Consider the following 22093-nt stretch of genomic DNA (forward strand, 5'->3'; position numbering starts at 1 on the left):
TGGACAGTGTTTATGCTCTAACTACCCTGGTCAACTGTTGTTTTGGACAGTGTTTATGCTCTAACTACCCTGGTCAACTGTTGTTTTGGACAGTGTTTATGCACTAACTACCCTGGTCAACTGTTGTTTTGGACAGTGTTTATGCACTAACTACCCTGGTCAACTGTTGTTTTGGACAGTGTTTATGCTCTAACTACCCTGGTCAACTGTTGTTTTGGACAGTGTTTATGCTCTAACTACCCTGGTCAACTGTTGTTTTGGACAGTGTTTATGCACTAACTACCCTGGTCAACTGTAGTATTGGACAGTGTTTATGCACTAACTACCCTGGTCACCTGTTGTTTTGGACAGTGTTTATGCTCTAACTACCCTGGTCAACTGTTGTTTTGGACAGTGTTTATGCTCTAACTACCCTGGTCAACTGTTGTTTTGGACAGTGTTTATGCACTAACTACCCTGGTCAACTGTTGTTTTGGACAGTGTTTATGCTCTAACTACCCTGGTCAACTGTTGTTTTGGACAGTGTTTATGCTCTAACTACCCTGGTCAACTGTTGTTTTGGACAGTGTTTATGCACTAACTACCCTGGTCAACTGTTGTTTTGGACAGTGTTTATGCACTAACTACCCTGGTCAACTGTTGTTTTGGACAGTGTTTATGCTCTAACTACCCTGGTCAACTGTTGTTTTGGACAGTGTTTATGCACTAACTACCCTGGTCACCTGTTGTTTTGGACAGTGTTTATGCACTAACTACCCTGGTCAACTGTTGTTTTGGACAGTGTTTATGCTCTAACTACCCTGGTCAACTGTTGTTTTGGACAGTGTTTATGCTCTAACTACCCTGGTCACCTGTTGTTTTGGACAGTGTTTATGCACTAACTACCCTGGTCACCTGTTGTTTTGGACAGTGTTTATGCACTAACTACCCTGGTCAACTGTTGTTTTGGACAGTGTTTATGCACTAACTACCCTGGTCAACTGTTGTTTTGGACAGTGTTTATGCACTAACTACCCTGGTCAACTGTTGTTTTGGACAGTGTTTATGCACTAACTACCCTGGTCAACTGTTGTTTTGGACAGTGTTTATGCTCTAACTACCCTGGTCAACTGTTGTTTTGGACAGTGTTTATGCACTAACTACCCTGGTCAACTGTAGTATTGGACAGTGTTTATGCACTAACTACCCTGGTCACCTGTTGTTTTGGACAGTGTTTATGCTCTAACTACCCTGGTCAACTGTTGTTTTGGACAGTGTTTATGCTCTAACTACCCTGGTCAACTGTTGTTTTGGACAGTGTTTATGCACTAACTACCCTGGTCAACTGTTGTTTTGGACAGTGTTTATGCTCTAACTACCCTGGTCAACTGTTGTTTTGGACAGTGTTTATGCTCTAACTACCCTGGTCAACTGTTGTTTTGGACAGTGTTTATGCACTAACTACCCTGGTCAACTGTAGTATTGGACAGTGTTTATGCACTAACTACCCTGGTCACCTGTTGTTTTGGACAGTGTTTATGCTCTAACTACCCTGGTCAACTGTTGTTTTGGACAGTGTTTATGCTCTAACTACCCTGGTCACCTGTTGTTTTGGACAGTGTTTATGCACTAACTACCCTGGTCAACTGTTGTTTTGGACAGTGTTTATGCACTAACTACCCTGGTCAACTGTTGTTTTGGACAGTGTTTATGCACTAACTACCCTGGTCAACTGTTGTTTTGGACAGTGTTTATGCTCTAACTACCCTGGTCAACTGTTGTTTTGGACAGTGTTTATGCACATTTTAGATTCATTTAATTTCTACCTTTTTATCTGCTATACCCATTTTAGATTCCAGTTGTCTGATTTTAGGGGGTGATTTCAAATCTACAGTGTCCCCAGTTCCTTATAAGTCCTCAAGAAGAACTACTGGCCCTTCTACATGTGTCCTCCTCATTCAATACTGGCCCTTCTACATGTGTCCTCCTCATTCAATACTGGCCCTTCTACATGTGTCCTCCTCATTCAATACTGGCCCTTCTACATGTGTCCTCCTCATTCAATACTGGCCCTTCTACATGTGTCCTCCTCATTCAATACTGGCCCTTCTACATGTGTCCTCCTCATTCAATACTGGCCCTTCTACATGTGTCCTCCTCATTCAATACTGGCCCTTCTACATGTGTCCTCCTCATTCAATACTGGCCCTTCTACATGTGTCCTCCTCATTCAATACTGGCCCTTCTACATGTGTCCTCCTCATTCAATACTGGCTCTTCTACATGTGTCCTCCTCATTCAATACTGGCCCTTCTACGTGTGTCCTCCTCATTCAATACTGGCCCTTCTACGTGTGTCCTCCTCATTCAATACTGGCCCTTCTACATGTGTCCTCATTCAATACTGGCCCTTCTACATGTGTCCTCCTCATTCAATACTGGCCCTTCTACATGTGTCCTCCTCATTCAATACTGCCCTTCTACATGTGTCCTCCTCATTCAATACTGGCTCTTCTACATGTGTCCTCCTCATTCAATACTGGCCCTTCTACATGTGCCCTCCTCATTCAATACTGGCCCTTCTACATGTGTCCTCCTCATTCAATACTGGCCCTTCTACATGTGTCCTCCTCATTCAATACTGGCCCTTCTACATGTGTCCTCCTCATTCAATACTGGCCCTTCTACATGTGTCCTCCTCATTCAATACTGGCCCTTCTACATGTGTCCTCCTCATTCAATACTGGCCCTTCTACATGTGTCCTCCTCATTCAATACTGGCCCTTCTACATGTGTCCTCATTCAATACTGGCTCTTCTACATGTGTCCTCCTCATTCAATACTGGCTCTTCTACATGTGGCCTCCTCATTCAATACTGGCTCTTCTACATGTGTCCTCCTTATTCAATACTGGCCCTTCTACGTGTGTCCTCCTCATTCAATACTGGCCCTTCTACATGTGTCCTCCTCATTCAATACTGGCCCTTCTACATGTGTCCTCCTCATTCAATACTGGCCCTTCTACATGTGTCCTCCTCATTCAATACTGGCCCTTCTACGTGTGTCCTCCTCATTCAATACTGGCCCTTCTACGTGTCCTCCTCATTCAATACTGGCTCTTCTACATGTGTCCTCCTCATTCAATACTGGCCCTTCTACGTGTGTCCTCCTCATTCAATACTGGCCCTTCTACGTGTGTCCTCCTCATTCAATACTGGCCCTTCTACGTGTGTCCTCCTCATTCAATACTGGCCCTTCTACATGTGTCCTCCTCATTCAATACTGGCCCTTCTACGTGTGTCCTCCTCATTCAATACTGGCCCTTCTACGTGTCCTCCTCATTCAATACTGGCTCTTCTACATGTGTCCTCCTCATTCAATACTGGCCCTTCTACGTGTGTCCTCCTCATTCAATACTGGCCCTTCTACGTGTGTCCTCCTCATTCAATACTGGCCCTTCTACGTGTGTCCTCCTCATTCAATACTGGCCCTTCTACGTGTGTCCTCCTCATTCAATACTGGCCCTTCTACATGTGTCCTCATTCAATACTGGCCCTTCTACATGTGTCCTCCTCATTCAATACTGGCCCTTCTATATGTGTCCTCCTCATTCAATACTGGCCCTTCTACGTGTGTCCTCCTCATTCAATACTGGCCCTTCTACGTGTGTCCTCCTCATTCAATACTGGCCCTTCTACGTGTGTCCTCCTCATTCAATACTGGCCCTTCTACGTGTGTCCTCCTCATTCAATACTGGCCCTTCTACATGTGTCCTCCTCATTCAATACTGGCCCTTCTACGTGTGTCCTCCTCATTCAATACTGGCCCTTCTACGTGTGTCCTCATTCAATACTGGCCCTTCTACATGTGTCCTCCTCATTCAATACTGGCTCTTCTACATGTGTCCTCCTCATTCAATACTGGCTCTTCTACATGTGTCCTCCTCATTCAATACTGGCTCTTCTACATGTGTCCTCCTCATTCAATACTGGCTCTTCTACATGTGTCCTCCTCATTCAATACTGGCCCTTCTACATGTGTCCTCCTCATTCAATACTGGCCCTTCTACATGTGTCCTCCTCATTCAATACTGGCCCTTCTACATGTGTCCTCCTCATTCAATACTGGCCCTTCTACATGTGTCCTCCTCATTCAATACTGGCCCTTCTACATGTGTCCTCATTCAATACTGGCTCTTCTACATGTGTCCTCCTCATTCAATACTGGCTCTTCTACATGTGTCCTCCTCATTCAATACTGGCTCTTCTACATGTGTCCTCCTCATTCAATACTGGCTCTTCTACATGTGTCCTCCTCATTCAATACTGGCTCTTCTACATGTGTCCTCCTCATTCAATACTGGCCCTTCTACATGTGTCCTCCTCATTCAATACTGGCCCTTCTACATGTGTCCTCCTCATTCAATACTGGCCCTTCTACGTGTGTCCTCATTCAATACTGGCCCTTCTACATGTGTCCTCCTTATTCAATACTGGCCCTTCTACATGTGTCCTCATTCAACACTGGCTCTTCTACATGTGTCCTCCTCATTCAATACTGGCTCTTCTACATGTGTCCTCCTCATTCAATACTGGCCCTTCTACATGTGTCCTCCTCATTCAATACTGGCCCTTCTATGTGTGTCCTCCTCATTCAATACTGGCCCTTCTACATGTGTCCTCATTCAATACTGGCCCTTCTACATGTGTCCTCATTCAACACTGGCCCTTCTACATGTGTCCTCATTCAACACTGGCCCTTCTACATGTGTCCTACTCATTCAATACTGGCCCTTCTACATGTGTCCTACTCATTCAATACTGGCCCTTCTACATGTGTCCTCATTCAATACTGGCCCTTCTACATGTGTCCTCATTCAATACTGGCCCTTCTACATGTGTCCTCCTCATTCAATACTGGCCCTTCTACATGTGTCCTCATTCAATACTGGCCCTTCTACGTGTGTCCTCCTCATTCAATACTGGCCCTTCTGAAATGGTCTGTATGTGAGTCTTGGTGTTTCCGACACCCTACAGATACACAGACTTGTTTTTTGTTCTCGTGATGACTTGTTTTTGGCCAAACTTCCAGAGGTGGTTGTGTTTCTCCACCCCTATCTCTCAGCTGTTTACAGGAGATTGCCCTTTGACCTCTGTACCCTTCTGCCCAGCGTGTTTAACTCGTCTAAAGTGGGGTCTCTCTCTGTCTAATTGTTTACATGGTGTTTCTCTTCTCCTCAGTCTGCTGCTGGACAAGCGTCTGAGAGCGGACTGTAAGAACCAGGGAGCCAACATCCCCTGGCCCGCGTCCAACCGCTACGAGACCCTGCTGAAACAACGCCACGTTCAGGTAACCTCCTGACCTCTGACCCCTACCCCTCCCCCCACTACTCCACTCCTACTCAACCCACTACTCCCCCCACTACTCCACTACTCCCCCACTACTCAACCCACTACTCCCCCACTACTCCACTACTCCCCACTACTCCCCACTACTCCACTATTCCCCACTACTCCACTACTTCCCCCTACTCCACTACTCCCCCACTACTCCCCACTACTCCACTACTCCCCCACTACTCCACTACTCCCCCACTACTCCACTACTCCCCCACTACTCCACTACTCCCCATCCCAGTGTTTGCCTCTCTCTTTACTTCATGTAGTCCTTGTCTGTCTGGGTTGTGTGTCATGTTGGTCCCTCTCCTCTCGACTCTCCCTAACAGTCCCCTACCTGGGTTGTGTCTCATGTTGGTTCCTCTCCTCTCGACTCTCCCTAACAGTCCCCTGTCTGGGTTGTGTCTCATGTTGGTCCCTCTCCTCTCGACTCTCCCTAACAGTCCCCTACCTGGGTTGTGTCTCATGTTGGTTCCTCTCCTCTCGACTCTCCCTAACAGTCCCCTACCTGGGTTGTGTCTCATGTTGGTTCCTCTCCTCTCGACTCTCCCTAACAGTCCCCTACCTGGGTTGTGTCTCATGTTGATCCCTCTCCTCTCGACTCTCCCTAACAGTCCCCTACCTGGGTTGTGTCTCATGTTGGTCCCTCTCCTCTCGACTCTCCCTAACAGTCCCCTACCTGGGTTGTGTCTCATGTTGGTTCCTCTCCTCACGACTCTCCCTAACAGTCCCCTACCTGGGTTGTGTCTCATGTTGGTCCCTCTCCTCTCGACTCTCCCTAACAGTCCCCTACCTGGGTTGTGTCTCATGTTGGTCCCTCTCCTTTCGACTCTCCCTAACAGTCCCCTGTCTGGGTTGTGTCTCATGTTGGTCCCTCTCCTCTCGACTCTCCCTAACAGTCCCCTGTCTGGGTTGTGTCTCATGTTGGTCCCTCTCCTCTCGACTCTCCCTAACAGTCCCCTGTCTGGGTTGTGTCTCATGTTGGTCCCTCTCCTCTCGACTCTCCCTAACAGTCCCCTACCTGGGTTGTGTCTCATGTTGGTCCCTCTCCTCTCGACTCTCCCTAACAGTCCCCTACCTGGGTTGTGTCTCATGTTGGTCCTCTCCTCTCGACTCTCCCTAACAGTCCCCTGTCTGGGTTGTGTCTCATGTTGGTCCCTCTCCTCTCCCTAATAGTCCCCTACCTGGGTTGTGTCTCATGTTGATCCCTCTCCTCTCGACTCTCCCTAATAGTCCCCTACCTGGGTTGTGTCTCATGTTGGTCCCTCTCCTCTCCCTAACAGTCCCCTACCTGGGTTGTGTCTCATGTTGGTCCCTCTCCTCTCGACTCTCCCTAATAGTCCCCTACCTGGGTTGTGTCTCATGTTGGTCCCTCTCGACTCTCCCTAACAGTCCCCTGTCTGGGTTGTGTCTCATGTTGGTCCCTCTCCTCTCGACTCTCCCTAATAGTCCCCTACCTGGGTTGTGTCTCATGTTGGTCCCTCTCCTCTCGACTCTCCCTAACAGTCCCCTACCTGGGTTGTGTCTCATGTTGGTCCCTCTCCTCTCGACTCTCCCTAACAGTCCCCTGTCTGGGTTGTGTCTCATGTTGGTCCCTCTCCTCTCGACTCTCCCTAACAGTCCCCTACCTGGGTTGTGTCTCATGTTGGTCCCTCTCCTCTCGACTCTCCCTAACAGTCCCCTGTCTGGGTTGTGTCTCATGTTGGTCCCTCTCCTCTCGACTCTCCCTAACAGTCCCCTGTCTGGGTTGTGTCTCATGTTGGTCCCTCTCCTCTCGACTCTCCCTAACAGTCCCCTACCTGGGTTGTGTCTCATGTTGGTCCCTCTCCTCTCGACTCTCCCTAACAGTCCCCTACCTGGGTTGTGTCTCATGTTGGTTCCTCTCCTCTCGACTCTCCCTAACAGTCCCCTACCTGGGTTGTGTCTCATGTTGGTCCCTCTCCTCTCGACTCTCCCTAACAGTCCCCTACCTGGGTTGTGTCTCATGTTGGTTCCTCTCCTCTCGACTCTCCCTAACAGTCCCTTACCTGGGTTGTGTCTCATGTTGGTCCCTCTCCTCTCGACTCTCCCTAACAGTCCCCTACCTGGGTTGTGTCTCATGTTGATCCCTCTCCTCTCGACTCTCCCTAACAGTCCCCTACCTGGGTTGTGTCTGTCTGTCATGTTGGTCCCTCTCCTCTCGACTCTCCCTAACAGTCCCCTGTCTGGGTTGTGTCTCATGTTGATCCCTCTCCTCTCGACTCTCCCTAACAGTCCCCTGTCTGGGTTGTGTCTCATGTTGATCCCTCTCCTCTCGACTCTCCCTAACAGTCCCCTACCTGGGTTGTGTCTCATGTTGATCCTCTCCTCTCGACTCTCCCTAACAGTCCCCTACCTGGGTTGTGTCTCATGTTGGTCCCTCTCCTCTCGACTCTCCCTAACAGTCCCCTGTCTGGGTTGTGTCTGTCTGTCATGTTGGTCCCTCTCCTCTCGACTCTCCCTAACAGTCCCCTGTCTGGGTTGTGTCTCATGTTGGTTCCTCTCCTCTCGACTCTCCCTAACAGTCCCCTACCTGGGTTGTGTCTCATGTTGGTCCCTCTCCTCTCGACTCTCCCTAACAGTCCCCTGTCTGGGTTGTGTCTGTCTGTCATGTTGGTCCCTCTCCTCTCGACTCTCCCTAACAGTCCCCTACCTGGGTTGTGTCTCATGTTGGTCCCTCTCCTCTCGACTCTCCCTAACAGTCCCCTGTCTGGGTTGTGTCTGTCTGTCATGTTGGTTCCTCTCCTCTCGACTCTCCCTAACAGTCCCCTACCTGGGTTGTGTCTCATGTTGGTTTCTCTCCTCTCGACTCTCCCTAACAGTCCCCTACCTGGGTTGTGTCTCATGTTGGTCCCTCTCCTCTCGACTCTCCCTAACAGTCCCCTACCTGGGTTGTGTCTCATGTTGGTCCCTCTCCTCTCGACTCTCCCTAACAGTCCCCTGTCTGGGTTGTGTCTCATGTTGGTCCCTCTCCTCTCGACTCTCCCTAACAGTCCCCTGTCTGGGTTGTGTCTCATGTTGGTCCCTCTCCTCTCGACTCTCCCTAACAGTCCCCTACCTGGGTTGTGTCTCATGTTGGTCCCTCTCCTCTCGACTCTCCCTAACAGTCCCCTACCTGGGTTGTGTCTCATGTTGGTCCCTCTCCTCTCGACTCTCCCTAACAGTCCCCTGTCTGGGTTGTGTCTCATGTTGGTCCCTCTCCTCTCCCTAATAGTCCCCTACCTGGGTTGTGTCTCATGTTGATCCCTCTCCTCTCGACTCTCCCTAATAGTCCCCTACCTGGGTTGTGTCTCATGTTGGTCCCTCTCCTCTCCCTAACAGTCCCCTACCTGGGTTGTGTCTCATGTTGGTCCCTCTCCTCTCGACTCTCCCTAATAGTCCCCTACCTGGGTTGTGTCTCATGTTGGTCCCTCTCCTCTCGACTCTCCCTAACAGTCCCCTACCTGGGTTGTGTCTCATGTTGGTCCCTCTCCTCTCGACTCTCCCTAACAGTCCCCTGTCTGGGTTGTGTCTCATGTTGGTCCCTCTCCTCTCGACTCTCCCTAACAGTCCCCTACCTGGGTTGTGTCTCATGTTGGTCCCTCTCCTCTCGACTCTCCCTAACAGTCCCCTGTCTGGGTTGTGTCTCATGTTGGTCCCTCTCCTCTCGACTCTCCCTAACAGTCCCCTGTCTGGGTTGTGTCTCATGTTGGTCCCTCTCCTCTCGACTCTCCCTAACAGTCCCCTACCTGGGTTGTGTCTCATGTTGGTCCCTCTCCTCTCGACTCTCCCTAACAGTCCCCTACCTGGGTTGTGTCTCATGTTGGTTCCTCTCCTCTCGACTCTCCCTAACAGTCCCCTACCTGGGTTGTGTCTCATGTTGGTCCCTCTCCTCTCGACTCTCCCTAACAGTCCCCTACCTGGGTTGTGTCTCATGTTGGTTCCTCTCCTCTCGACTCTCCCTAACAGTCCCTTACCTGGGTTGTGTCTCATGTTGGTCCCTCTCCTCTCGACTCTCCCTAACAGTCCCCTACCTGGGTTGTGTCTCATGTTGATCCCTCTCCTCTCGACTCTCCCTAACAGTCCCCTACCTGGGTTGTGTCTGTCTGTCATGTTGGTCCCTCTCCTCTCGACTCTCCCTAACAGTCCCCTGTCTGGGTTGTGTCTCATGTTGATCCCTCTCCTCTCGACTCTCCCTAACAGTCCCCTGTCTGGGTTGTGTCTCATGTTGATCCCTCTCCTCTCGACTCTCCCTAACAGTCCCCTACCTGGGTTGTGTCTCATGTTGATCCCTCTCCTCTCGACTCTCCCTAACAGTCCCCTACCTGGGTTGTGTCTCATGTTGGTCCCTCTCCTCTCGACTCTCCGTAACAGTCCCCTGTCTGGGTTGTGTCTGTCTGTCATGTTGGTCCCTCTCCTCTCGACTCTCCCTAACAGTCCCCTGTCTGGGTTGTGTCTCATGTTGGTTCCTCTCCTCTCGACTCTCCCTAACAGTCCCCTACCTGGGTTGTGTCTCATGTTGGTCCTCTCCTCTCGACTCTCCCTAACAGTCCCCTGTCTGGGTTGTGTCTGTCTGTCATGTTGGTCCCTCTCCTCTCGACTCTCCCTAACAGTCCCCTACCTGGGTTGTGTCTCATGTTGGTCCCTCTCCTCTCGACTCTCCCTAACAGTCCCCTGTCTGGGTTGTGTCTGTCTGTCATGTTGGTTCCTCTCCTCTCGACTCTCCCTAACAGTCCCCTACCTGGGTTGTGTCTCATGTTGGTTTCTCTCCTCTCGACTCTCCCTAACAGTCCCCTACCTGGGTTGTGTCTCATGTTGGTCCCTCTCCTCTCGACTCTCCCTAACAGTCCCCTACCTGGGTTGTGTCTCATGTTGGTCCCTCTCCTCTCGACTCTCCCTAACAGTCCCCTACCTGGGTTGTGTCTCATGTTGGTTCCTCTCCTCTCGACTCTCCCTAACAGTCCCCTGTCTGGGTTGTGTCTCATGTTGGTCCCTCTCCTCTCGACTCTCCCTAACAGTCCCCTACCTGGGTTGTGTCTCATGTTGGTCCCTCTCCTCTCGACTCTCCCTAACAGTCCCCTGTCTGGGTTGTGTCTCATGTTGGTCCCTCTCCTCTCGACTCTCCCTAACAGTCCCCTGTCTGGGTTGTGTCTCATGTTGGTCCCTCTCCTCTCGACTCTCCCTAACAGTCCCCTGTCTGGGTTGTGTCTCATGTTGGTCCCTCTCCTCTCGACTCTCCCTAACAGTCCCCTGTCTGGGTTGTGTCTCATGTTGGTCCCTCTCCTCTCGACTCTCCCTAACAGTCCCCTGTCTGGGTTGTGTCTCATGTTGGTCCTCTCCTCTCGACTCTCCCTAACAGTCCCCTGTCTGGGTTGTGTCTCATGTTGGTCCTCTCCTCTCGACTCTCCCTAACAGTCCCCTGTCTGGGTTGTGTCTGTCTGTCATGTTGGTCCCTCTCCTCTCGACTCTCCCTAACAGTCCCCTACCTGGGTTGTGTCTCATGTTGGTTCCTCTCCTCTCGACTCTCCCTAACAGTCCCCTGTCTGGGTTGTGTCTCATGTTGGTCCCTCTCCTCTCGACTCTCCCTAACAGTCCCCTGCCTGGGTTGTGTCTCATGTTGGTCCCTCTCCTCTCGACTCTCCCTAACAGTCCCCTGTCTGGGTTGTGTCTCATGTTGGTCCCTCTCCTCTCGACTCTCCCTAACAGTCCCCTGTCTGGGTTGTGTCTCATGTTGGTTCCTCTCCTCTCGACTCTCCCTAACAGTCCCCTACCTGGGTTGTGTCTCATGTTGGTCCTCTCCTCTCGACTCTCCCTAACAGTCCCCTGTCTGGGTTGTGTCTGTCTGTCATGTTGGTCCCTCTCCTCTCGACTCTCCCTAACAGTCCCCTACCTGGGTTGTGTCTCATGTTGGTCCCTCTCCTCTCGACTCTCCCTAACAGTCCCCTGTCTGGGTGTGTCTGTCTGTCATGTTGGTTCCTCTCCTCTCGACTCTCCCTAACAGTCCCCTACCTGGGTTGTGTCTCATGTTGGTTCCTCTCCTCTCGACTCTCCCTAACAGTCCCCTACCTGGGTTGTGTCTCATGTTGGTCCCTCTCCTCTCGACTCTCCCTAACAGTCCCCTACCTGGGTTGTGTCTCATGTTGGTCCCTCTCCTCTCGACTCTCCCTAACAGTCCCCTGTCTGGGTTGTGTCTCATGTTGGTCCCCTCCTCTCGACTCTCCCTAACAGTCCCCTGTCTGGGTTGTGTCTCATGTTGGTCCCTCTCCTCTCGACTCTCCCTAACAGTCCCCTACCTGGGTTGTGTCTCATGTTGGTCCCTCTCCTCTCGACTCTCCCTAACAGTCCCCTACCTGGGTTGTGTCTCATGTTGGTCCCTCTCCTCTCGACTCTCCCTAACAGTCCCCTGTCTGTTGTGTCTCATGTTGGTCCCTCTCCTCTCCCTAATAGTCCCCTACCTGGGTTGTGTCTCATGTTGATCCTCTCCTCTCGACTCTCCCTAATAGTCCCCTACCTGGGTTGTGTCTCATGTTGGTCCTCTCCGACTCTCCCTAACAGTCCCCTACCTGGGTTGTGTCTCATGTTGGTCCCTCTCCTCTCGACTCTCCCTAATAGTCCCTACCTGGGTTGTGTCTCATGTTGGTCCCTCTCCTCTCGACTCTCCCTAACAGTCCCCTACCTGGGTTGTGTCTCATGTTGGTCCCTCTCCTCTCGACTCTCCCTAACAGTCCCCTGTCTGGGTTGTGTCTCATGTTGGTCCCTCTCCTCTCGACTCTCCCTAACAGTCCCCTACCTGGGTTGTGTCTCATGTTGGTCCTCTCCTCTCGACTCTCCCTAACAGTCCCCTGTCTGGGTTGTGTCTCATGTTGGTCCTCTCCTCTCGACTCTCCCTAACAGTCCCCTGTCTGGGTTGTGTCTCATGTTGGTCCTCTCCTCTCGACTCTCCCTAACAGTCCCCTACCTGGGTTGTGTCTCATGTTGGTCCCTCTCCTCTCGACTCTCCCTAACAGTCCCCTACCTGGGTTGTGTCTCATGTTGGTTCCTCTCCTCTCGACTCTCCCTAACAGTCCCCTACCTGGGTTGTGTCTCATGTTGGTCCTCTCCTCTCGACTCTCCCTAACAGTCCCCTACCTGGGTTGTGTCTCATGTTGGTTCCTCTCCTCTCGACTCTCCCTAACAGTCCCTTACCTGGGTTGTGTCTCATGTTGGTCCCTCTCCTCTCGACTCTCCCTAACAGTCCCCTACCTGGGTTGTGTCTCATGTTGATCCCTCTCCTCTCGACTCTCCCTAACAGTCCCCTACCTGGGTTGTGTCTGTCTGTCATGTTGGTCCTCTCCTCTCGACTCTCCTAACAGTCCCCTGTCTGGGTTGTGTCTCATGTTGATCCTCTCCTCTCGACTCTCCCTAACAGTCCCCTGTCTGGGTTGTGTCTCATGTTGGTCCCTCTCCTCTCGACTCTCCCTAACAGTCCCCTGTCTGGGTTGTGTCTCATGTTGGTCCCTCTCCTCTCGACTCTCCCTAACAGTCCCCTGTCTGGGTTGTGTCTCATGTTGGTCCCTCTCCTCTCGACTCTCCCTAACAGTCCCCTGTCTGGGTTGTGTCTCATGTTGGTCCCTCTCCTCTCGACTCTCCCTAACAGTCCCCTGTCTGGGTTGTGTCTGTCTGTCATGTTGGTCCCTCTCCTCTCGACTCTCCCTAACAGTCCCCTACCTGGGTTGTGTCTCATGTTGGTTCCTCTCCTCTCGACTCTCCCTAACAGTCCCCTACCTGGGTTGTGTCTCATGTTGGTTCCTCTCCTCACGACTCTCCCTAACAGTCCCCTACCTGGGTTGTGTCTCATGTTGGTTCCTCTCCTCTCGACTCTCCCTAACAGTCCCCTACCTGGGTTGTGTCTCATGTTGGTCCCTCTCCTCTCGACTCTCCCTAACAGTCCCCTGTCTGGGTTGTGTCTCATGTTGGTCCCTCTCCTCTCGACTCTCCCTAACAGTCCCCTACCTGGGTTGTGTCTCATGTTGGTTCCTCTCCTCTCGACTCTCCCTAACAGTCCCCTACCTGGGTTGTGTCTCATGTTGGTCCCTCTCCTCTCGACTCTCCCTAACAGTCCCCTGTCTGGGTTGTGTCTCATGTTGGTTCCTCTCCTCTCGACTCTCCCTAACAGTCCCCTACCTGGGTTGTGTCTCATGTTGGTCCCTCTCCTCTCGACTCTCCCTAACAGTCCCCTACCTGGGTTGTGTCTCATGTTGGTCCCTCTCCTCTCGACTCTCCCTAACAGTCCCCTACCTGGGTTGTGTCTCATGTTGGTCCTCTCCTCTCGACTCTCCCTAACAGTCCCCTGTCTGGGTTGTGTCTCATGTTGGTCCTCTCCTCTCGACTCTCCCTAACAGTCCCCTACCTGGGTTGTGTCTCATGTTGGTCCTCTCCTCTCGACTCTCCCTAACAGTCCCCTACCTGGGTTGTGTCTCATGTTGGTCCCTCTCCTCTCGACTCTCCCTAACAGTCCCCTACCTGGGTTGTGTCTCATGCTGGTCCCTCTCCTCTCGACTCTCCCTAACAGTCCCCTACCTGGGTTGTGTCTGTCTGTCATGTTGGTCCCTCTCCTCTCGACTCTCCCTAACAGTCCCCTACCTGGGTTGTGTCTGTCTGTCATGTTGGTCCCTCTCCTCTCGACTCTCCCTAACAGTCCCCTACCTGGGTTGTGTCTGTCTGTCATGTTGGTCCCTCTCCTCTCGACTCTCCCTAACAGTCCCCTGTCTGGGTTGTGTCTCATGTTGATCCCTCTCCTCTCGACTCTCCCTAACAGTCCCCTGTCTGGGTTGTGTCTCATGTTGGTCCCTCTCCTCTCGACTCTCCCTAACAGTCCCCTACCTGGGTTGTGTCTCATGTTGGTTCCTCTCCTCTCGACTCTCCCTAACAGTCCCCTACCTGGGTTGTGTCTCATGTTGGTCCCTCTCCTCTCGACTCTCCCTAACAGTCCCTGTCTGGGTTGTGTCTCATGTTGGTTCCTCTCCTCTCGACTCTCCCTAACAGTCCCCTACCTGGGTTGTGTCTCATGTTGGTCCCTCTCCTCTCGACTCTCCCTAACAGTCCCCTACCTGGGTTGTGTCTCATGTTGGTCCCTCTCCTCTCGACTCTCCCTAACAGTCCCCTACCTGGGTTGTGTCTCATGTTGGTCCTCTCCTCTCGACTCTCCCTAACAGTCCCCTGTCTGGGTTGTGTCTCATGTTGGTCCCTCTCCTCTCGACTCTCCTAACAGTCCCCTACCTGGGTTGTGTCTCATGTTGGTCCCTCTCCTCTCGACTCTCCCTAACAGTCCCCTACCTGGGTTGTGTCTCATGTTGGTCCCTCTCCTCTCGACTCTCCCTAACAGTCCCCTACCTGGGTTGTGTCTCATGTTGGTCCTCTCCTCTCGACTCTCCCTAACAGTCCCCTACCTGGGTTGTGTCTGTCTGTCATGTTGGTCCCTCTCCTCTCGACTCTCCCTAACAGTCCCCTACCTGGGTTGTGTCTGTCTGTCATGTTGGTCCCTCTCCTCTCGACTCTCCCTAACAGTCCCCTACCTGGGTTGTGTCTGTCTGTCATGTTGGTCCCTCTCCTCTCGACTCTCCCTAACAGTCCCCTGTCTGGGTTGTGTCTCATGTTGATCCCTCTCCTCTCGACTCTCCCTAACAGTCCCCTACCTGGGTTGTCTCATGTTGGTTCCTCTCCTCTCGACTCTCCCTAACAGTCCCCTACCTGGGTTGTGTCTCATGTTGGTCTCTCTCCTCTCGACTCTCCCTAACAGTCCCCTACCTGGGTTGTGTCTCATGTTGGTCCCTCTCCTCTCGACTCTCCCTAACAGTCCCCTGTCTGGGTTGTGTCTCATGTTGGTTCCTCTCCTCTCGACTCTCCCTAACAGTCCCCTACCTGGGTTGTGTCTCATGTTGGTCCCTCTCCTCTCGACTCTCCCTAACAGTCCCCTACCTGGGTTGTGTCTCATGTTGGTCCCTCTCCTCTCGACTCTCCCTAACAGTCCCCTACCTGGGTTGTGTCTCATGTTGGTCCCTCTCCTCTCGACTCTCCCTAACAGTCCCCTGTCTGGGTTGTGTCTCATGTTGGTCCCTCTCCTCTCGACTCTCCCTAACAGTCCCCTACCTGGGTTGTGTCTCATGTTGGTCCCTCTCCTCTCGACTCTCCCTAACAGTCCCCTACCTGGGTTGTGTCTCATGTTGGTCCCTCTCCTCTCGACTCTCCCTAACAGTCCCCTACCTGGGTTGTGTCTCATGCTGGTCCCTCTCCTCTCGACTCTCCCTAACAGTCCCCTACCTGGGTTGTGTCTGTCTGTCATGTTGGTCCCTCTCCTCTCGACTCTCCCTAACAGTCCCCTACCTGGGTTGTGTCTGTCTGTCATGTTGGTCCCTCTCCTCTCGACTCTCCCTAACAGTCCCCTACCTGGGTTGTGTCTGTCTGTCATGTTGGTCCCTCTCCTCTCGACTCTCCCTAACAGTCCCCTGTCTGGGTTGTGTCTCATGTTGATCCCTCTCCTCTCGACTCTCCCTAACAGTCCCCTGTCTGGGTTGTGTCTCATGTTGGTCCCTCTCCTCTCGACTCTCCCTAACAGTCCCCTACCTGGGTTGTGTCTCATGTTGGTTCCTCTCCTCTCGACTCTCCCTAACAGTCCCCTACCTGGGTTGTGTCTCATGTTGGTCCCTCTCCTCTCGACTCTCCCTAACAGTCCCCTGTCTGGGTTGTGTCTCATGTTGGTTCCTCTCCTCTCGACTCTCCCTAACAGTCCCCTACCTGGGTTGTGTCTCATGTTGGTCCCTCTCCTCTCGACTCTCCCTAACAGTCCCCTACCTGGGTTGTGTCTCATGTTGGTCCCTCTCCTCTCGACTCTCCCTAACAGTCCCCTACCTGGGTTGTGTCTCATGTTGGTCCCTCTCCTCTCGACTCTCCCTAACAGTCCCCTGTCTGGGTTGTGTCTCATGTTGGTCCCTCTCCTCTCGACTCTCCCTAACAGTCCCCTACCTGGGTTGTGTCTCATGTTGGTCCCTCTCCTCTCGACTCTCCCTAACAGTCCCCTACCTGGGTTGTGTCTCATGTTGGTCCCTCTCCTCTCGACTCTCCCTAACAGTCCCCTACCTGGGTTGTGTCTCATGCTGGTCCCTCTCCTCTCGACTCTCCCTAACAGTCCCCTACCTGGGTTGTGTCTGTCTGTCATGTTGGTCCTCTCCTCTCGACTCTCCCTAACAGTCCCCTACCTGGGTTGTGTCTGTCTGTCATGTTGGTCCTCTCCTCTCGACTCTCCCTAACAGTCCCCTACCTGGGTTGTGTCTGTCTGTCATGTTGGTCCCTCTCCTCTCGACTCTCCCTAACAGTCCCCTGTCTGGGTTGTGTCTCATGTTGATCCCTCTCCTCTCGACTCTCCCTAACAGTCCCCTACCTGGGTTGTCTCATGTTGGTTCCTCTCCTCTCGACTCTCCCTAACAGTCCCCTACCTGGGTTGTGTCTCATGTTGGTCTCTCTCCTCTCGACTCTCCCTAACAGTCCCCTACCTGGGTTGTGTCTCATGTTGGTCCCTCTCCTCTCGACTCTCCCTAACAGTCCCCTGTCTGGGTTGTGTCTCATGTTGATCCCTCTCCTCTCGACTCTCCCTAACAGTCCCCTACCTGGGTTGTGTCTCATGTTGGTCCCTCTCCTCTCGACTCTCCCTAACAGTCCCCTGTCTGGGTTGTGTCTCATGTTGGTTCCTCTCCTCTCGACTCTCCCTAACAGTCCCCTACCTGGGTTGTCTCATGTTGGTTCCTCTCCTCTCGACTCTCCCTAACAGTCCCCTACCTGGGTTGTGTCTCATGTTGGTCCTCTCCTCTCGACTCTCCCTAACAGTCCCTGTCTGGGTTGTGTCTCATGTTGATCCCTCTCCTCTCGACTCTCCCTAACAGTCCCCTACCTGGGTTGTGTCTCATGTTGGTCCCTCTCCTCTCGACTCTCCCTAACAGTCCCCTACCTGGGTTGTGTCTCATGTTGGTCCCTCTCCTCTCGACTCTCCCTAACAGTCCCCTGCCTGGGTTGTGTCTCATGTTGATCCCTCTCCTCTCGACTCTCCCTAACAGTCCCCTGCCTGGGTTGTGTCTCATGTTGATCCCTCTCCTCTCGACTCTCCCTAACAGTCCCCTACCTGGGTTGTCTCATGTTGGTTCCTCTCCTCTCGACTCTCCCTAACAGTCCCCTACCTGGGTTGTGTCTGTCTGTCATGTTGGTCCCTCTCCTCTCGACTCTCCCTAACAGTCCCCTACCTGGGTTGTGTCTCATGTTGATCCCTCTCCTCTCGACTCTCCCTAACAGTCCCCTGCCTGGGTTGTGTCTCATGTTGATCCCTCTCCTCTCGACTCTCCCTAACAGTCCCCTACCTGGGTTGTGTCTCATGTTGGTCCCTCTCCTCTCGACTCTCCCTAACAGTCCCCTACCTGGGTTGTGTCTCATGTTGGTCCTCTCCTCTCGACTCTCCCTAACAGTCCCCTGTCTGGGTTGTGTCTCATGTTGGTCCTCTCCTCTCGACTCTCCCTAACAGTCCCCTGTCTGGGTTGTGTCTCATGTTGGTTCCTCTCCTCTCGACTCTCCCTAACAGTCCCCTACCTGGGTTGTGTCTCATGTTGGTCCCTCTCCTCTCGACTCTCCCTAACAGTCCCCTACCTGGGTTGTGTCTCATGTTGGTCCTCTCCTCTCGACTCTCCCTAACAGTCCCCTACCTGGGTTGTGTCTCATGTTGGTCCTCTCCTCTCGACTCTCCCTAACAGTCCCCTGTCTGGGTTGTGTCTCATGTTGGTCCCTCTCCTCTCGACTCTCCCTAACAGTCCCCTACCTGGGTTGTGTCTCATGTTGGTCCCTCTCCTCTCGACTCTCCCTAACAGTCCCCTACCTGGGTTGTGTCTCATGTTGGTCCCTCTCCTCTCGACTCTCCCTAACAGTCCCCTACCTGGGTTGTGTCTCATGCTGGTCCCTCTCCTCTCGACTCTCCCTAACAGTCCCCTAACTGGGTTGTGTCTGTCTGTCATGTTGGTCCCTCTCCTCTCGACTCTCCCTAACAGTCCCCTACCTGGGTTGTGTCTGTCTGTCATGTTGGTCCTCTCCTCTCGACTCTCCCTAACAGTCCCCTACCTGGGTTGTGTCTGTCTGTCATGTTGGTCCTCTCCTCTCGACTCTCCCTAACAGTCCCCTGTCTGGGTTGTGTCTCATGTTGATCCCTCTCCTCTCGACTCTCCCTAACAGTCCCCTACCTGGGTTGTGTCTCATGTTGGTTCCTCTCCTCTCGACTCTCCCTAACAGTCCCCTACCTGGGTTGTGTCTCATGTTGGTCTCTCTCCTCTCGACTCTCCCTAACAGTCCCCTACCTGGGTTGTGTCTCATGTTGGTCCTCTCCTCTCGACTCTCCCTAACAGTCCCCTGTCTGGGTTGTGTCTCATGTTGATCCCTCTCCTCTCGACTCTCCCTAACAGTCCCCTACCTGGGTTGTGTCTCATGTTGGTCCCTCTCCTCTCGACTCTCCCTAACAGTCCCCTGTCTGGGTTGTGTCTCATGTTGGTTCCTCTCCTCTCGACTCTCCCTAACAGTCCCCTACCTGGGTTGTCTCATGTTGGTTCCTCTCCTCTCGACTCTCCCTAACAGTCCCCTACCTGGGTTGTGTCTCATGTTGGTCCCTCTCCTCTCGACTCTCCCTAACAGTCCCCTGTCTGGGTTGTGTCTCATGTTGATCCCTCTCCTCTCGACTCTCCCTAACAGTCCCCTACCTGGGTTGTGTCTCATGTTGGTCCCTCTCCTCTCGACTCTCCCTAACAGTCCCCTACCTGGGTTGTGTCTCATGTTGGTCCCTCTCCTCTCGACTCTCCCTAACAGTCCCCTGCCTGGGTTGTGTCTCATGTTGATCCCTCTCCTCTCGACTCTCCCTAACAGTCCCCTGCCTGGGTTGTGTCTCATGTTGATCCCTCTCCTCTCGACTCTCCCTAACAGTCCCCTACCTGGGTTGTCTCATGTTGGTTCCTCTCCTCTCGACTCTCCCTAACAGTCCCCTACCTGGGTTGTCTCATGTTGGTTCCTCTCCTCTCGACTCTCCCTAACAGTCCCCTACCTGGGTTGTGTCTCATGTTGGTTCCTCTCCTCACGACTCTCCCTAACAGTCCCCTACCTGGGTTGTGTCTCATGTTGGTCCCTCTCCTCTCGACTCTCCCTAACAGTCCCTACCTGGGTTGTGTCTCATGTTGGTCCCTCTCCCTCGACTCTCCCTAACAGTCCCCTACCTGGGTTGTGTCTCATGTTGGTCCCTCTCCTCTCGACTCTCCCTAACAGTCCCCTGTCTGGGTTGTGTCTCATGTTGGTCCCTCTCCTCTCGACTCTCCCTAACAGTCCCCTACCTGGGTTGTGTCTCATGTTGGTCCCTCTCCTCTCGACTCTCCCTAACAGTCCCCTACCTGGGTTGTGTCTCATGTTGGTCCCTCTCCTCTCGACTCTCCCTAACAGTCCCCTACCTGGGTTGTGTCTCATGTTGGTCCCTCTCCTCTCGACTCTCCCTAACAGTCCCCTACCTGGGTTGTGTCTCATGTTGGTCCCTCTCCTCTCGACTCTCCCTAACAGTCCCCTACCTGGGTTTGTCTCATGTTGGTCCCTCTCCTCTCGACTCTCCCTAACAGTCCCCTACCTGGGTTGTGTCTCATGTTGGTCCCTCTCCTCTCGACTCTCCCTAACAGTCCCCTACCTGGGTTGTGTCTCATGTTGGTCCCTCTCCTCTCGACTCTCCCTAACAGTCCCCTACCTGGGTTGTGTCTCATGTTGGTCCCTCTCCTCTCGACTCTCCCTAACAGTCCCCTACCTGGGTTGTGTCTCATGTTGGTCCCTCTCCTCTCGACTCTCCCTAACAGTCCCCTGTCTGGGTTGTGTCTCATGTTGGTTCCTCTCCTCTCGACTCTCCCTAACAGTCCCCTGTCTGGGTTGTGTCTCATGTTGGTCCTCTCCTCTCGACTCTCCCTAACAGTCCCCTACCTGGGTTGTGTCTCATGTTGGTCCCTCTCCTCTCGACTCTCCCTAACAGTCCCCTACCTGGGTTGTGTCTCATGTTGATCCTCTCCTCTCGACTCTCCCTAACAGTACCTGGGTTGTGTCTCATGTTGGTCCTCTCCTCTCGACTCTCCCTAACAGTCCCCTACCTGGGTTGTGTCTCATGTTGGTCCTCTCCTCTCGACTCTCCCTAACAGTCCCCTGCCTGGGTTGTGTCTCATGTTGGTCCCTCTCCTCTCGACTCTCCCTAACAGTCCCCTACCTGGGTTGTGTCTGTCTGTCATGTTGGTCCCTCTCCTCTCGACTCTCCCTAACAGTCCCCTACCTGGGTTGTGTCTCATGTTGGTCCCTCTCCTCTCGACTCTCCCTAACAGTCCCCTACCTGGGTTGTGTCTCATGTTGATCCCTCTCCTCTCGACTCTCCCTAACAGTCCCCTACCTGGGTTGTGTCTGTCTGTCATGTTGGTCCCTCTCCTCTCGACTCTCCCTAACAGTCCCCTACCTGGGTTGTGTCTCATGTTGATCCCTCTCCTCTCCACTCTCCCTAACAGTCCCCTACCTGGGTTGTGTCTCATGTTGGTCCCTCTCCTCTCGACTCTCCCTAACAGTCCCCTACCTGGGTTGTGTCTCATGTTGATCCCTCTCCTCTCGACTCTCCCTAACAGTCCCCTACCTGGGTTGTGTCTCATGTTGGTCCCTCTCCTCTCGACTCTCCCTAACAGTCCCCTACCTGGGTTGTGTCTCATGTTGGTCCCTCTCCTCTCGACTCTCCCTAACAGTCCCCTACCTGGGTTGTGTCTCATGTTGGTCCCTCTCCTCTCGACTCTCCCTAACAGTCCCCTACCTGGGTTGTGTCTCATGTTGGTCCCTCTCCTCTCGACTCTCCCTAACAGTCCCCTGTCTGGGTTGTGTCTCATGTTGGTCCCTCTCCTCTCGACTCTCCCTAACAGTCCCCTACCTGGGTTGTGTCTCATGTTGATCCCTCTCCTCTCGACTCTCCCTAACAGTCCCCTACCTGGGTTGTGTCTCATGTTGATCCCTCTCCTCTCGACTCTCCCTAACAGTCCCCTACCTGGGTTGTGTCTCATGTTGGTCCCTCTCCTCTCGACTCTCCCTAACAGTCCCCTACCTGGGTTGTGTCTCATGTTGGTCCCTCTCCTCTCGACTCTCCCTAACAGTCCCCTACCTGGGTTGTGTCTCATGTTGGTCCCTCTCCTCTCGACTCTCCCTAACAGTCCCCTGTCTGGGTTGTGTCTCATGTTGGTCCCTCTCCTCTTGACTCTCCCTAACAGTCCCCTACCTGGGTTGTGTCTCATGTTGATCCCTCTCCTCTCGACTCTCCCTAACAGTCCCCTACCTGGGTTGTGTCTGTCTGTCATGTTGGTCCCTCTCCTCTCGACTCTCCCTAACAGTCCCCTACCTGGGTTGTGTCTCATGTTGGTCCCTCTCCTCTCGACTCTCCCTAACAGTCCCCTACCTGGGTTGTGTCTCATGTTGGTCCCTCTCCTCTCGACTCTCCCTAACAGTCCCCTACCTGGGTTGTGTCTCATGTTGGTCCCTCTCCTCTCGACTCTCCCTAACAGTCCCCTGTCTGGGTTGTGTCTCATGTTGGTCCCTCTCCTCTCGACTCTCCCTAACAGTCCCCTGTCTGGGTTGTGTCTCATGTTGGTCCCTCTCCTCTCGACTCTCCCTAACAGTCCC

The 22093-nt window shown here is 53.0% G+C and overlaps 1 protein-coding gene across 9 annotated transcripts in view; it reads left to right on the forward strand.

The window, feature by feature from the left end:
• LOC127908694 (cytoplasmic FMR1-interacting protein 1 homolog) overlaps positions 1 to 22093 on the forward strand; it is a 109958-nt gene that overhangs the window by 66276 nt on the left and 21589 nt on the right. For all 9 annotated transcript variants that reach the window (XM_052467740.1, XM_052467743.1, XM_052467748.1 and 6 more), the window contains one exon: positions 5219 to 5327. In XM_052467740.1, the coding sequence (XP_052323700.1) occupies positions 5219 to 5327 (109 nt within the window). The remainder of the gene's footprint in view (positions 1 to 5218; positions 5328 to 22093) is intronic.

The sequence above is a fragment of the Oncorhynchus keta genome, chromosome 1 (assembly GCF_023373465.1).
Source record: "Oncorhynchus keta strain PuntledgeMale-10-30-2019 chromosome 1, Oket_V2, whole genome shotgun sequence".
NCBI lineage: Eukaryota > Metazoa > Chordata > Actinopteri > Salmoniformes > Salmonidae > Oncorhynchus > Oncorhynchus keta.